This window comes from Chelonia mydas, chromosome 6, assembly GCF_015237465.2.
Source record: "Chelonia mydas isolate rCheMyd1 chromosome 6, rCheMyd1.pri.v2, whole genome shotgun sequence".
Lineage (NCBI taxonomy): Eukaryota > Metazoa > Chordata > Testudines > Cheloniidae > Chelonia > Chelonia mydas.
This window is the reverse complement of record NC_051246.2, coordinates 125583436-125599979: the sequence shown is the minus strand read 5'-3', so window position 1 is coordinate 125599979 and position 16544 is coordinate 125583436. Positions and strand designations below refer to the sequence as shown.

The 16544-nt window shown below is 43.3% G+C and overlaps 1 protein-coding gene across 5 annotated transcripts in view; it reads right to left on the bottom strand.

Annotated features, from left to right (window-relative positions):
* Nucleotides 1–1203: 1203 nt before the first annotated feature.
* The window catches only part of ERO1A (endoplasmic reticulum oxidoreductase 1 alpha), a 33131-nt gene continuing 17790 nt past the window's right edge, over nt 1204–16544 (bottom strand). For 4 of the 5 annotated variants that reach the window (XM_037901296.2, XM_037901300.2, XM_037901301.2 and 1 more), the window contains exons 8-16: nt 12994–13040; nt 11665–11676; nt 9556–9582; nt 9290–9382; nt 7330–7576; nt 4773–4842; nt 4323–4409; nt 3307–3440; nt 1204–1567 (exon numbers count right to left, since the gene is read on the bottom strand). In XM_037901296.2, coding sequence (XP_037757224.1) covers nt 1510–1567; nt 3307–3440; nt 4323–4409; nt 4773–4842; nt 7330–7576; nt 9290–9382; nt 9556–9582; nt 11665–11676; nt 12994–13040 — 775 coding nt within the window. In that variant the 3' untranslated portion in view covers nt 1204–1509. The remainder of the gene's footprint in view (nt 1568–3306; nt 3441–4322; nt 4410–4772; nt 4843–7329; nt 7577–9289; nt 9383–9555; nt 9583–11664; nt 11677–12993; nt 13041–16544) is intronic. The other variant, XM_037901298.2, reaches the window with a different exon arrangement.

Here is a 16544-nt window from a genome sequence, read left to right as displayed (position 1 = left end):
GCCCTTCCAGCATGACACTGAACCACTGAGAACTACCCTCTGGGAACAGTTTTCCAACCAGTTTTGCACCCACCTTATAGTAGCTCCATCTAGGTTGCACTTCCCTAGTTTGTTTGAGAAGGTCATGCGAGCCAATATCAAAAGCTTTACTAAAGTCAAGATATATCAATCTACTGCTTCCCCCCCTATCCACAAGGCTTGTTACCCTGTCAAAGAAAGGTTGGTTTGACTATTTGTTCTTGACAAATCCATGCTGACTGTTACTTATCACCTTATCTTCTAGATATTTGCAAACTGATGGCTTAATTATTTGCTCCATTATCTTTTCAGGTACGGAAGTTAAGCTGACTGGTGTGTAATTGCCCAGGAATTACAGAAGTTTCTCACCTGCTGAGGGAGATGTGCCAGTCTCATCTCAGCCTCTGGGGAAGAAGTGTCTGGCAACCTTTAAGACCTGCTGTGATTGCTGATGCACTGAGATTCATTTGTATAGAACCATTCTGGATTTGACTAGAAGTATCCAACTCAGCATATTGTACTCTAACTACCCTTCTTCTAAAATAGGGTTAAGGGAAAAGTGTAGTCAGAGCAAAATACTGTTTTAGGCTTTGTCTACACAAGGTTTCACCAGTTTCACTTTAACTGGATTTTTAAATGGATTTAAATTGATGCAAACCTCTGTGTGATCACTTTTATAGCAGTAAGAAAAGGAGTACTAGTGGCACCTTAGACTAACCAATTTGAGCATAAGCTTTCGTGAGCTACAGCTCAAACTGATTCCTAACTGACTTAAGCTAAACTGAAAGAAGCCTGGTTTAAAACTGAAATAAAGTGCATCCATGCAGGGATTTGCACTGGTTTAGAATCACACCTTTATTTCAACTGGTGCAGCTTTCCCCTGTAGACAAACCTAGAGGAACAGAGAGCAGTTGTCCTTTATAGCATCAACCATGAAGTTTAGGTGGCTCCTCCAAGCTACACTGTAGTATGCCCCAGGACTGTACCAAGTGAAGAGTGTTTCTATTTTACACTCTCTCAAAATGTTGCCTTTAAAACAGCTTAAATGGTGGGGTCTGGAAAAAACTATTGAACACAGACAACCCCTAGTGAGTTACTGTACTTGTATTTTGTATTTCTGCATTTGTCCAGTGTCACACTTTCACCAACACTGTCAATTTCTGAAGGTAAACAAAAACAGATAAGTTTTATCAAAGGCAGGAGTGCAGCACATATTTAATCATTAGTCAATCATTCAAAATTATCTTCAAAAAATAAAAACTGATCATTTTACTTTACACAATCAAATTTTTCCCCCACCCCTTTACAAAAAGCAGCTGCTTTGTACAAAAGATTTGGTCTCAGCAGGTTACTGCTGCAATCATTCTGTAAAGTGAAGAGTTCTTCCAGTGTCTTTTCCCTTTTGGTTGTCTGAAGTGTGAAGGAAACCTGATTTTCCTCTGTTTTATAGAAAACAGAATAAAGGTAATTTAAGTCTGAGAGACAAATTCACTACATATTTCGTAACAAGTTCTTGAAGTTTTCCAGCTCTCTAATGCTAGTTGAAATCCTGTATGCAAGAGAAAGGAGGAAAAAAGGTAAGAGAAATCTAAAATACACAAAAGGACTCATTTTAAATGTTTTTATATAAATGCAAATAACATTAGAAAACAGTTCTTGCAGCTAAGGATTTTTGCATGTTAAAAGGAATTATGGAACTGAAACAAGTTTTGCTGACTCATTTTAAAGCCATATGTAAATTATACATTCTTAATCGTGGTAACAGAAGCGGGCCCTTCATAAATAGAACGTTAGCTAAGGTGTGGTCAAATACGGTTGCTCAACAGAGGTTGTCATGAAGCCATCTATAAAATTAAAACAGCCATTCAGAAGGGCTGTCAAAACAACTTACAGATAAACTGGTGTTTGTTTTAAAAGTTTCTGAATTGCATACCCCAAGTCATTTTATTGCAAAATGCACTTTGCTACAGGAGGTTTGGCATCAGTGAGAGAACCACCAGGGCAAGTCCCTTGCTTAACTTCCCATATTATTACAGCAATCTATGCTTTCATTGTATTCTCTTTTTTCCTTAATAGAGGATACTGACTAGCTGATTTGAAAGTCATTTACAAACATATGATGAAGAAACGAACATTTCAGTTTGTCTTGATGTAGTTAAATGTTTGTTTTACAAAGCACTTCCAGCCCATATAGATGGGAAGATAAAGTGGAATGAAAGCCCTGATTGCTGGATACAGCTTCAGATTGGAGTTGACTCCTGCACCGTACTTTAGCACATAAAAGGACTTGGGGGGGAAAGGATGGGGGGGTGGAGAGGAGGGAAATTTGTGTCACTGATCAGCTTCCTTTGGAAATATTCACCTGTGGCATGCTCCCATTTCATACAAGCTGTTTTCTAAGGTACCACTAAATCAGCACATTAAAAAGCGAATCACAGTAGCCTGAACTCTTTTTAAAAAGGATGGGAGCAGCACTCAGTGGTTTGTTTTTTTGCCTCTCTGCACAAGCTGAAAAATGTCAACCTGCTGAAGAAAGTGCTTAATGTTTTCCAGGCCAACTTATCTACCCTGGAGTTTTCCCCCTGCCATGTGCTACCAACTGGCGTTACAGAGGATAAAACTCAGAGGCTTGGTTTGAAATTAATTTAGCTATAAACCAGGACTACGAAACTTTAAAAGCCAGCAACTTGGTGCAAAGAATCTCACAGAAAACCCCTGTGAGCCAACTAAGAACTCCAGACCTGTTAACGGAACAAAGGTACGGCATGTAACCAAAACATCTTTCAATAAAGTCTTTCTTTTGAAAGGTTTTTTTTCCCACAGTTACTGCCAAACAAACCTCCCCAGCTCCCAAAGAGCCTGATTGATGGATGTCTGTTAAACAGAACTCTTGCAAATAGATGTTTTAAAAGTAAACTGATACAACTTCGAAGCTTTAAAGGTCAGCCTCCACATTAAACAGGTACCTAAAAATGGGTACCTTTGTTGGACAATGTGTTCCTAAAACAGATACATGTAATTTCTTACAGACTTATGAATTCTTCATATGAGAGCCTTAAGCGTTAACTTTAAATCATAGAAAATGAAACAGAAAACATTATTGCTTATTCCTACTTTAAACTATATCAAAACAATCAACTGAAATTTAGAACTGTCATCATCAGGAAGTCTGCTCATCTTTTAAAGAGTTAACGCTGCAGTTACTAATCACAGTATACTTTATTTGTATGCACCACCTTACATTTTATTCAGATTGGAAAAAAGCAAAACACAGAATTTTAAACTAACCTTCCAAAGGCATTAAAGAAGGAGACTATTTCTTGTCTCGTTAGCTGGAATCCATAAGAGGGGCCACTTTCTGGCATGTTTTCTATCAGTTTTTGTGAAAAGAGGATCTTCAAAGCTGTACCCAAGCCCTGAGTCTGTGCAGTATAAATATAACAGTAGTAAGTGTGCCATTTGATTAGCAAATTAACTTCATTTCCCATCACTTTATTTGAACAGATTAATACAAACAACAAAGTCATTTTTGAGTGGGTTCATTTATTAGGCATGTATATTTCAGTAGCACCTAGGAGCCCCAGACATGCACCAGGACCCCTTGCGCTAGGCCAGAGGTGAGCAAACTATGGGCTGGATTTGGCCCATCAGGGCTTTGGATCCGGTCTGTGGGATTGCCAGCCCTGTGGCACAGGGACTAAGGCAGGCTCCCTGCCTGCCCTGGCCCCATGTCACTCCCAGAAGTGGCTGGCACCACGTCCTTGTAGCCGCTGGGGGAGGGGGCAGAGGGCTCTGCACGCTGCCCTCACCTGCAGACACCGCCCCCCATAGCTCCCATTGGCCAGGAATAGGGAACCACAGCCAATGGCAACTTTTGGGGGAGGTACCCGCCAGCGAGGGAAGCATGCAGAGTCCTCTGGCCATCCCACCCTCCCCTAGGGGCTGCGGGAACATGGTGTCGGCCGCTTCCAGGACTGGCACGGGGCCAGGGCAGGCAGGGAGCCCGCCTTAGCCCCAGTGCATGCTGCTGCCACCCCAGAGCCACTCAAGGTAAGCAGCGCCAGGCCGGAGCCTGCACCCCGCACCCCGACCCCCTGCCCTGAGCCTCCTCCCGCACTCTGCACCCCCGCCCCCCCCCCCACACACACCGCACTCCCTCCCACACCCAAACCCCCTGCCCAAGCCCTACATTCATGGGCCTGCATGCAATTTCCCCATCCCAATGTGGCCCTCAGGCCAAAAAGAGTTTGCCCACCCCTGTGCTAGACACTGTAAAAATGGAACAAATTGCTTATTGGACTTACTTGCAACTTTCCCCAAAGGCGACATTTTAAACACCCAACGCAGTCCATAATTCTAGAAATATTCCTAAAATGGAGCCTAAATTCTTCCTTTAAAAAAAAAAATAGGACTTTTAAATACAGAACATCGTTGTTACATGGTTAAGAGATTTAAAAATCACATGTCGATTAGTTAGTGCCTAAAGAAATGCTTTCAGGTATTGGGGGGCTTTATCAGGCAGGCTGTACCCTACATTTACCAGACAGGTGTTGTGGTGCATCTTAGCCTTCTACATTATCAGACATGCTAAGAAAACTAGTGAATATGTTTACTCCAGTTGGATATTTCTGGTCTAGTAACTTAAGCACATCAATGTCTTACGATATCCTATTTAGCCTGATAACCCAGTGTGAGAAGTCCTTTATTCTGTCAGCAAGTAGTTTCAGGAAGGGGGACACAAGGTGAACAATTACCTTTAATTTAGCAGCTTCCTTTTTATTTCCAGCAAAAAATGAGTTTTCATCAAAGTGCAAAGGGAAAGACCTGAAGCAAGAACAAACAGTGAAATTTCCAAAAATCCTTAAGTGACAGGAGCTTACATCCTGTTTTCAAGTGATTTAGGCACTTTGGCTCCTAAGTCTCATTGACAGTCAAAGGCAATTAAACAGCTAAGTCACTTAGGAGTCTAAATTCCATTTTCAAAAGTCATTTGGGCTCTGAATCTCTACTTTACAGTATCATTTAAATCTATTGCATACACATAAAAATTCTCTAATTTTTATAATAAAAATGAGTTATCCATGTCTCAGTCATGAACAATAGGCGACCGGGCATGGGAAACTGACGAACTACAGCATCTCCCTCTGAGGCCGAGGGCCAGATTCTAATCTTAGTTAACTGACATGCCCCATACATCCTATATTAGAGTCTTGCCCTATATCCAAGACCATCGCTTTTTAGATGTTTTAAAGTTATTTTGGACTGCAGCGTAAAGCTAGTACTAGAGTTCTGCAGATCAGTCAGATAGAAAGTAAGTTTCAGAAGTGACAACTAAACAAACAGTTATTAAACTCAAAAAGAACAGGAGGATTTGTGGCACCTTAGAGACTAACAAATTTATTCGAGCATAAGCTTTCGTGGGCTACAGCCCACTTCACTGGATGCATAGAATGGAACATATAGTAAGATATAATACACACACACACACAGATAAGTTGGAAGTTACCACAGAAACTGTGAGAGGCTAATTAGTTAAGATGAGCTATTATCAGCAGGAGAAGAAAAACTTGTGTAGTGATAAAGATGGCCCATTTAGACACTTGACAACAAGGTGTGGGGATACCTAACTTAAGAAAATAGATTCAACAGGTGTAATGACCCAGCCACTCCCAGTCTCCACCCAAACCCAAGTCAATGGCATCCAGCCTGCACACCAATTCAAGCTCAGCAGTTTCTCGCCGGAGTCTGTGTTGGAAGCTTCTCTGCTGCAAAATTGCCACCCCCAAATCTTTTGCTGAGTGGCCAGAGAGGTTGAAGTGCCCTCCCACCGGTCCTCGAAGGTTACGATTCCCGAGGTCAGACCTGTCCGCACTCTTCTGCGTAGAGACGGTCTGGTTTGGCCAATGTCCATGGCAGAGGGGCACTGCTGGCACATGATGGCATATATCACACTGGTCGATGTGCAGGTGAACGAACCCCTGATGGCGGGGCCAATGCGACTAGGTCCCATGATGGTGCCATCTGAATAAATGTGTCAACAGAGTCGGCATCGGGCCCTGGCAAGGATAGGTTGGCAAGGATAGGTTCCTGGGCCAGTGTTTTTGTTGTGTGGTTGCTGGTGAGTATTTGCTTCAGGCTGGGGGGCTGTCTGCAAGCGAGGACCAGTCCGTCTCCCAAGATCTGTGAGAGTGAGGGGCCATTTTTCAGGATATGTTGTACATCTTTGACGATGCGCTGGAGAGATTTTAGTTGGGGGCTGAAGGTGACAGCTAGTGGCGTTCTGTTATTTTCTTTGTTGGGCCTGTCCTGCAGTAGGTGACCTCTGGGTACTCCTCGGGCTCTGCCAATCTGTTTTTTCACTTCAGCAAGTGGGTATTGTAGTTTTAAGAATGCTTGATAGAGATCCCGCAGGTGTCCGAGGGACTGGAGCAAATGCAGCTGTATCTCAGAGCCTGGCTGTAGACAATGAATCATGTGGTGTGGACTGGATGAAAGCTGGAGGCATGTAGGTAAGCATAGCGGTCAGTAGGTTTCCGGTATAGGGTGGTGTTTATTTGGCCATCGCTTATTAGCACAGTAGTGTCCAGGAAATGGACCATTTGAGTGAATTGGTCCAGGCTGAGGTTGATGGTGGGATGGAAATTGTTGAAATCATGGTAGAATTCCTCAAGGGCTTCTTTTCCATGGGTCCAGATGATGAAGATGTTCATATTCCAACTTATTCATGATGACATCTTCACACGTGTGTGTGTGTGTGTATGTATGTTCCATTCTATGCATCTAATGAAGTGGGCTGTAGCCCATGCAAGCTTATGCTCTAATAAATTTGTTAGTCTCTAAGGTGCCACAAGTACTCTTGTTCTTTTTGCGGATACAGACTAACACAGCTGCTACTCTGAAACCTGCCATTATTAAACTCAGTTCTGCAAAAGCTTAAAGACAACCTAAACTATTAAACAGTGGGGTTAGTACCTGGTTTGACTGTTTGAATTCAGATACCGGGGCAAGCCACTTAGCCTCTCTGTGCCCCAGTTCTCCATTGTACAATGGGGATAACACACTGCCCTGTCCCACCGGGGTGTTGTGAAGTTAAATACATTACAAGAATGTGAAGCGCTTTGAGATCTACTGATGAAAAGCTCTGTGAGAGCTAGGTATTATCACTACTCAGAGTACACTGGAATAATAATAATAATTAATTAGCTGACCCATACCATCCCACTACAGAAAAAATCTTATTTTCTAAAACATTTTAAGAAGGAGAATATAAGATTCATAGCTGCACACTATTCCCTTTCCAGCATTATTTACTTGGTTAGGTGAAGGATTTCCAGCAGTTGGTTTTTGGTTTCTGTGTCTCTGTTTTTATTCCCCGTGAATAACTGGAATCCTGGGCGCTCAAAGAATGGCAGAACTTTCGACATTGCCCGTAATTCAATTAGGTAGAGGAAATACAGGTTCTTGAGCCTCTTGGAACCTTCTCCTTGAGTAAGGACTTCATCAAATCTGTGCTGAAACTCAGTAATGTTGTGTCCCCATGTAGTCCCCAACCACGTATCTGAGAGAGGAGAAAAAAGGGGAAAGGGCTGCTTTGAAAATTGGGCAGTAAACTTCTTTCCCACTATGCCATGCATGTGGTTAAAGTTAATTTTTAGAATTTAATGTTTACAACACTCAGGCCTGGTCCACACACAAAGTTGCACTAGCTTTCTATACGGATTTAAAACCCTGTGTGGACATTCTTAAATCATCTTACTGGCTTATACTGGTAAATTTACAGGTATAACCTAAATCAAGTTAACCAGTTTTAAATTGATCTATGCAGGTCTAAACTGATGCAACCCCCTTGGTAATTAAGTCTGTTTTAAAAACAAACTTTTAGTTAAGATGGTGTAATTTGCATGAACACAAGGCCTTAGCAGTATCCAATCCACTGATCTCTTATTTCAGCATACATTGATTGATGCCCCAATTTCCTTTGTCTCTTCATTCCTACCCTCAAAAACCATTTAACTCATTGCAAAATTCAGAGAGAGGCATCTTTGTTATGGGACGATTTCCTGTGCAGGAAGACAGACAGGGAAAACAGCTTCCCTGTTTTATTGCAACAAGAATTAATGCTGGACCCAGAGCTGCAGGCACCCCCGGATGAAATGAGTGATGTCCGTGCACTGAGAGGTGTTGTGCTGCCTTTTTAACTAGACGTGCAGCAAAATAAAAAGTAATTTGTCCAAATGAGGACTAGTGAAAATATTTTTAGTGTTCAAGCTCCTAAAAAAAAAAAAAAAAATTCTGTAAACAAGAGAAAAACTACATACAAACATAAGAGATGTAACCACCATCCGGTGGCTAACTGACACACAGTGTTGGATAAAGACACACCTTTGGCGCAGGTTACAGATACTTAACCAGCGAGTCTGTTAAACAAGAACTGCTGTACTAAGAAGTCTTAAGGAATCCTGTAATGTGTGCAGTTGTCTGTCTGTACAAGCAGTGTATTACAATTCTTGGCCAATTCTGAGGAGTGAGAGGTCATTTGAATCATGCTACTGAGAAGTATGGACTAAAATTTTCAAAGCTGGGTGTCTGAATTCAGGCATCTAGTCCATATTTAGGTACCTCAAGAGAAGCAGTGTACATGTTCTGGGAAAAGTTAAAGAATCTTGGAAAAGCTTAACTGAAGAGATCAGAATGCCTGCGAGAAATTACTGCTAAACTTACTGGAACGAGCAAAGCACGAAGTTACTCCGAAATGAGCTGTGAGGAGACTCTGGAGGAGCATCAGGGGCAAAGGCCAGCCATTTTCAAACCAGAGTGCCTAAAGTGAGCCACATTCCGGCAGTTCAGTACGAGGTGCGGAATGCCGGCAGCTCCATTCAGTAGCAACGAGATATGTGGATGCTCAGCACTTCTGAGCATGTGCCGATTTTGATTCAGGTGCCCAAATTTGGATTCAGGAGCCTAAATTTATGGTTGGAATTTTTGGCTTTGGTTTCCAATTACATTTTTAAAAAATTAAGACTTCTAAAGGCATTTGGATAATTGTATACCCAACCTCATGCGTCTTATTTCCACACCCAGCTGTCATCTGTGTATAAGGGAAGTATGAGAAGAACGAAGGGAGAAGAGAAGGAGAGCGAAGCTGGACCCAAACCCTGCTGAAATGGGCTACCAGCTAGTATTTTACGAAGCAGTGGAAGTCAATTCCCATCTGAGCTGACTGCAGAAGCAGCCTGGCTCTTAGCGAAATAAGGCAGAAAGTCACACTCACCTTGCAAGAGGTACCTGGCGCTCAAATGGATGTTGATGCTTGCATGTAGGCCAGAAATGAGTTTGTAGAAAGCTCTCTTCTCTACGCAGAGGCCTGAAAGGAAAACGAGTTGAAATGTAAAGTAATAAAGCGGATGTTTGAATTTCCTTCCCTTGATGTTATCAGAGATCTAATTTAATCACAGTTTGCTTTGGCAATTAATGCCCTGCTCCCCCCACCACCACAGAAAGTCCACTTTGTATCACTCACAAAAAACAAACCATTACCTTCCAGCCAACTGTAAAAGGAATTCCCTGGAAATGAAGAAACAAACAGTCACGAGAGCTTTGACAAGGAAAATTTTGCACATTCACCAAAATAAATCGCCTAAAACACGGTACAAATTTGTTCAATGCTGTTCTCAGAGCACACAAAACAATTAGGAAAAAGTTACAGGCTAAGAGAGAATCCATGTATCTCCGTTCCTATGAGGTCATTCTTGTCATAACATCACAGTTGGTTTTGGTGTCACAGTAGAATTGGTGTACAGGCTAAGGTGATGATCTGCCAATCAGAACACCACAGCCAGACCTCTGAACTAATCAATGCAGAGCTGCAAAGACTTTGAGATTGCACAGGCAGAAAAGTTTGCCCATACCAATTTGATTGCAGGGTTGGGGCCGAGCTGCGTTTCTGCAGGTTTTTCCAAGAGAGAACACACACAACCCCGCTGAAAGAGCCTCCCAGCTGACTGGCACCAATGTCAGACTCGACATTTGCTAGCAGCTAAAGATAGAATACTGACACTGTAGCAAAGCAAAGTTTAGAGTCTTTTCCACACATATCAGCAGGAGCTGGGAGCACTGCACTGCAGAATACACAACCCCAGGGGAAGTGGTGGGCAACAGCTTGCATCCCTTTTTGGGAGGGGAAGAGGGAACAAATGGTTTTTATTGTTGACAGAAGACACAACATTGTAACAGAGAAATAAAAACAATACGAAGGTCAGTGCGATCTACAGCCATCTCATAAACCGGGACTTCGTATTTGCTCACTGCTGCGTGATGGAAGAAAATGCAGAGAAAGAACACAAGCAGAAAGAAACAAGCCACAGGGAACAAAGAACTGGGAACAGGCAGAGCATGTGTACAGGGCTCAGTCCTGCGAGGCACTAAATACTCCTACGATGTACACAGCGCCCTCAGCTTTGAAGGTAATGCGAGTTGAGGACATTTTGGCATCTCACAGGAGCGAGCCCTTGAAAGCGTGAGATAGGTGCCAGCTGCTATTGATTTTCAGTGATGCTGGGTGTTTAGGTTCCTGTGAAAAGCCCCAGTCTTATGGCACTGCTTCACGTAAAAGCAGCTCCCTCTGCCACAAATGAACTAGCATTAACAGAGTTACAAAACACACCACCGACACACCAAAACAAGCGAGCCCCGTCCAGGTCTTATGGGATGGGGTTTTGAAAAGCACCGGGGGGCTTGTCTACACAGCCAGCAAACAAACAAACCAGACCCAAGGCAGCAAGTCTCTGAGCCTGGGTCAACTCTCTCGGGCTCAGGCTGCGGAGTGAAGAATAGCTACGCCTACGTTCAGGCTCTCGCTGGAGCCTAGGCTCTGAAATCCGGCAAGGGGGAAGACTCCCAGAGTCTGGGCTCCGGCCCGAGCAGCTAACCTGCTATTTTTAGCTCCACAGTGCAAGCCCTCAGCTGATCCAGGAACCTGTGCACCTAAACCCCTTTTGGCTCTTTTGAAAACCCCACCCAAAGGTGTTAGCCTCAAGTATGGGGCATGTTCTCTTTAGGAGTCGCAGAGATTCCTAGATTCCAAGGCCAGAAAGGACCATTGTAAACATCTAGTCTGATCTCCTATATAACACAAGTCGGAGAACTCCCCCCCCCCCCGCAATAATTCCTACAGCAGATCTTTTAGAAAAACATCCAATCTTCATTTAAAAATGGTCAGTAGTGCAGAATCCACCAGGACTCTTAAATTAGTTGTTCCTATGGTTAATTATTCGCAGAGTTAAAAGTTTACACCTTATTTCCAGTCTGATTTTGTGTAGCTTCAACTTCCAGCCATTGGATTGTGTTATACCTTTCTCTGCTAGATTGAAGAGCCCGTTATTATAGATTTGTTCCACATGTAGGAACTTAGAGTGGTCCAGTCACCCCTTAACTTTCTCTTTGTTAAGCTAAGCGGATTGTAGCTGTAAAGCTAAATAGATCCATGCAAGAGAAACTGAACAAAGGAAGATTTCAAAACTATTCCCATTTTTGCTTGCCTTGCTGACTATGCTAACTCTTCAGATTGTGGAAGAGGCAGAGGCAAAAAGTTCTGTATCCATTTTTTTTTTTCCCTGACCACAACAGAAATCAACACAAGTCACTCACCATCATCATCTCCTGGGGGGGTGGAAAAACAACAACAAAAATTACATCACTAGAATTAATTCCAAAGTGCAAAGACTATCCAGATATTATGGTTAAATCGGCTCAGACAAGAGAATAAGTAGTGTTAGCAGTGTTTAAAAGCATTGTATACGTGCACGTTAGATTATCTCAAGCTGGTGCAGTAAAGGTACGAGATGAGCAGAGTGCTTTGAAAGACTCTGACTAGCACGGAAGTAACTGCTACAAGGTATTAAGATCACTCCCAAGGGCTTTGGCGGAAGAAAAATGATCACGGGATTAGTAAACACAGGACTGGAAGGTAGGTGACCTGCTTTCCTCTTTCCACCTCTGCCACAGACTTCCCACATGACTTGGGTAAATTATTTAGGGACCTATCCAAAGCTCATTCATTTCTCCACTTACCTTCTCACGTGGACACGACAAAGCTGAAGTTACACACACAGTACAATGAGATCATCAGAAGGCGGCACTCTTATTTTATTTTCCTTTGTCTATTTTGTCCAGCTACATTGCTCTTTGAGCATACTCTCATTTTCTTCATGTGTTAATCAAAGAATGAACTGCAGGAGCTTTTGCGGACAGAATTCAGATTCTTTTAAATCAAGTGAAAACCCAGTCCCCAGACTTCTCTTCTGCTAATGCCCATGGTTAAAATTAGCTGTCAACACAGATGCCTGGACTGCTGCAATTGGACAAATGTTTTTTCAGGCTCTCATACATAAGAGCTAGCATGAACAATGGGGTTAGATTTCAAATGAAGAGGAGAGAGGCAGTGTGGTCTAGTGAATAGGGTATTAGACTGGGTGTCAGGAGACCCCGGTTCTATTCCCAACTCTGCAACTGAGTGGCTGTGTGTCCTGGGTCACTTCACCTCTCTGACTCTGTTCTCCTTGCCACCCTTTGTTCATCTTGACTATTTAGATCATAACCCCTAGGGCAGGGTCCATCTCTTACTAGATGTTTGTAAAGAGGCTAATACAATGGAGGCCTTATTTCATAGGGACATTCTTAAATGCCCTTAGCATCTTCAAGTATAAAAAGTGAGTGCCCATATACCAATCCTGTTCCCAGTCAACGTCAAAGCTCATGTTGATTTCAATGGTGCTGACTCAGACTGTTTTTCCTGGGCTGTTACGCAACAAAACATCATCCCTCTGCAATGTCCTTTATGGTACACACACACTTCTAGGCTTGATTTAAATCATTTTTCTTTTTAATTCAGAGAGCCAGCATAAATAGCTTTTATCATTAAAGCCACCAAAACTCATGGGCTGCCAAATAGCTTAGTGGAATGAATAAATGACTCACCTCTGCCAGAAGCCAAGGGATTTAAAGGTCTTTCTATGGTCCGAGGCCTAAGAGACAAAATCATTTAAATATGTAATATCACTATGTATGGAACAGTCACTTGGCTCTGCAAAAACATTTTACAAGTTCATGAAAGTCAAACAACCCAGACTGGCGTAGAACTGTTTCCTCTGCCCATACAGATTTCAAGGTGGTGGCAACACAAAAAAGAAGAGGAATTGTGCCCTGTGTGGATTTTCTTTATGCATTACCAAAAAAAAAATCCTTTTGTTACACTCTGATGTGCCCCACAACAGCAATCCCAGAACACAAGGAAATCGAAGCAAGACACACAGGCCAGTTGTCAATCAGCACATATAATAACCATGAACCGGTTAAGTCAGCAACAGTCTGAACAAAACAAAGAAACAGTCCAAAGAACAAGGTATGTAGCAGCAGGCTTTGAGTAACCCTGCACACACCCAACGCTACTCACATCCAGGAGCAGGAACTAGAACACTGAATTCAGGAAGCAATAAGCAGGAAGGCAAAATGCCCCCACCCCCACACCTACAGTTTCCTTCTCTTCTCCCCAGAAGGTCAGCAGTACCTTGCCAGAAGCACCAGGTGATCCTGTAGGTTATACCTCGGATTCAGCTCAACTTCCCCAACTGGCCACGTGACATTGGCACACACAGAAAGGAGTGTCCTCCTCCCTCTCCGTTCCCCTGTCAGTAGGCAGGATATCTCTCGCTGGTTAACGATACATTCTCCATGTGATAAACGCACTCGCCACAGTCTGTACCCTGCAACCCGCAAGATCATGCCACGAGTATCAAAAACGCTTCCAGACCCTTGCCTAACATACACCACGTGTCCAGGATAGAATGCATGGATTCATGCATGGATACACTTTCTGAAACTCGCATATTTCCTAGTCACATCGGCTTTGAGGATGGCAAAAAGGTGGGATCAACCTTTTCTGTCAGCATAGACAAGTTGGTCCTCATAGGTCAGCTGAAGAGATGACAGAAAGGGGTTTCTACAGCACATGCATGAGGTGTACTCCAAATATCCTATAAACCATGACTCAAAAGTATGCGAGCTACACGCTTCTTCAGAGTCCGATGCAGTCTCTCCACTATCCCATTTCCTTGGGGAGGGTAGACAGCAAATTTATAGTGTACTGTACCAAACCTCGCCAGAAAGCCTTCAAACTCTCCAGACAAAGTGTCCCATGATCTGAAACAAGGCTCCCTGGTAGGCCAAACATTGCAAATTAAGTGCTTAGGGAAGAAATGAGCTCCTTTGAGGTGCCTTCTGAATTTATGAATGCAAAGGGGTAATGTCAGTAATATTCCATAACCGTCAACACCGTGTAGCCACACAGGGCAACTGAGGGGCCAATAATATCCACTGCGATTCTCTGCCATGGTCTGTCTATGACTATTGGTTTCAAAGGAGCTGGAGGAGCAGTTATTCTATGCATTGTGCATGCTGAGCCTGCCTTCATCTGATGCTCTATGTCCGAGTGCAGCCCTGACCACCCTGCATCAATATGCATTTGTTCCTTCATTTGTAACTCCCAAATGTCCTTCATAGGCCACATCTAGGATTGTTTGTCACAACGCTGCTAGGACAATCACCCGGGCTCCTCTGCATAAGATACGCTGAGTAGCACATGTCTTCACCATGAGCTCGGAACAAATTTTGTAGAATGTAGACCAAGTTCTCTTAAGGATTGTGTCCATCCACTCCGCCTGTACAGCACGTACCATCTTGCACAGTTTAGCATCAGTCTGCCCTAAGTCAACGGGTAGATCTTTCAATAAAAAGCATCTGGTGTACTTTGCTGTTTCTGCACACAAGGGCACCATCACAGCAGAATTTCTCAGAAGAGCATCAGCAAGCAAATGACGACTTCCTTTGGTAATGCACCAAATTCAAGCCATACTACTGCAACTGAAGAAACCACTGCTGAGTGTGAAGCTGCAGCAGGTCAATGGCTTTATGATAGAGGCCCAAAGAGGCAAACGATCAGTTTCTAATGTAAACTGTCTCCCCACTAAGTAGACTTTGAAGTGTACAATAGCAAAAACCATGCCAAGAATTCTCGCTCTCATCTAGGAATATTTTGTTTCCATTGGGATGAGGATATGGGAGGCAAATATAACCAGCCATCCCTCCTGGAGCAGAACTAGGCCCAGTCCCCAATTGCATGCATCTGACTGAATCACTACCGACTTCTTTGGATCAAAATATGCATATGATTGGATATGACAGAGGGCTCGACTCAAGATTTCAAAAGCCTATTTTACCTCTTCAGTCCAAACGAACCGGACCTGGGTTAAACCCCACAGTGACTTGGCAAAGGTACTAAAAATGGGACAGAACATGACCACCTATGTTTCAAGGTAGGCCAAGGAGCGAACTTAAACGGCTACCATCTGTGGGTAATGGTAGCAAAGCAACAGCTTGTAGCCATTCAGGTGCCAGTTTCACACCATCGGCCAACAGCGAATGCCCTAGAAAATCTACACCATCTTTTGCAAAACTGCACTTGGCCGCATTCAACTTTATGCCAACTTGTTGGAGTTGCTCCAGCCCTGGTCCAGAACAGCATTACACTCAGGAGGACTCTTAGCAATGATGAAAATGCCATCCAAATATCAACATGCAATCTAGATATTAGCAAGGAGGTGAGACACCAGTCTCTGAAATACCTCAGGAGCAGAGACTCACCCAAAACGGAGTTGTTGATAGCTGTACCTCCCAACTGACATGCTGAACCTCCCAAATGACATGCTGAAAGTAAGTAACAACTGCAAACTTTCAGCCACAGGTATTTGCTAATAACCAGATAAGTTATCTAACACAGAGAAAATCCAGCATTTACTCAGTAGGTCACCTCTTTGAAGGTTGGCAATTGAAACTGCTCACGTTTCACATTCTTATTAAGTGCCCTAAAATCTGTGCACAGTCAAATGTCACCATTCTTTTTGTATATGATCACCTTGGGGGTGGGGCTCCATTTCCATAGGCCCTTCCACCTCCCGCATGATACCATTATCTTCCATGCGCTGCCGTTCTGCTTGGATCTTGTCCACAAATGCGGAGGTACATGACATGCAGGTGATGCAAAGGGCTTGGCATTTGAATCCAGCTGCAGAGAGTACACATATCCCATTGAGAGAACATCGCCACCATTAAATAAATCATGGTGTCTCTGAATCGTGCATTGGGTATCCACTTCTATTCTAGCCAACATAACACCACCAAGGTGTCCTGTGCGAATTCATGCAGAATACCAAGCTGTAAGTACAGATCACAGGACAACAATGGAAGGCATTCGCAGCAGTGCTTTTATCAGTGTAAAGCTTTGCAGGACAGGCAATGCGTTTGTAGAACACACAGCTCCACCCATTGTCTGCAAAGCATACAAATGCCAAGCTTTTATCACCACTGTAGTCCGACAAATGGCCAGATTACAAACTAATCCAGAGGGGAGAAAACATTACCATCTTCACCATGCACTTCAGCAGTGAACCATTAATGTCTGCAATAAGGGATAC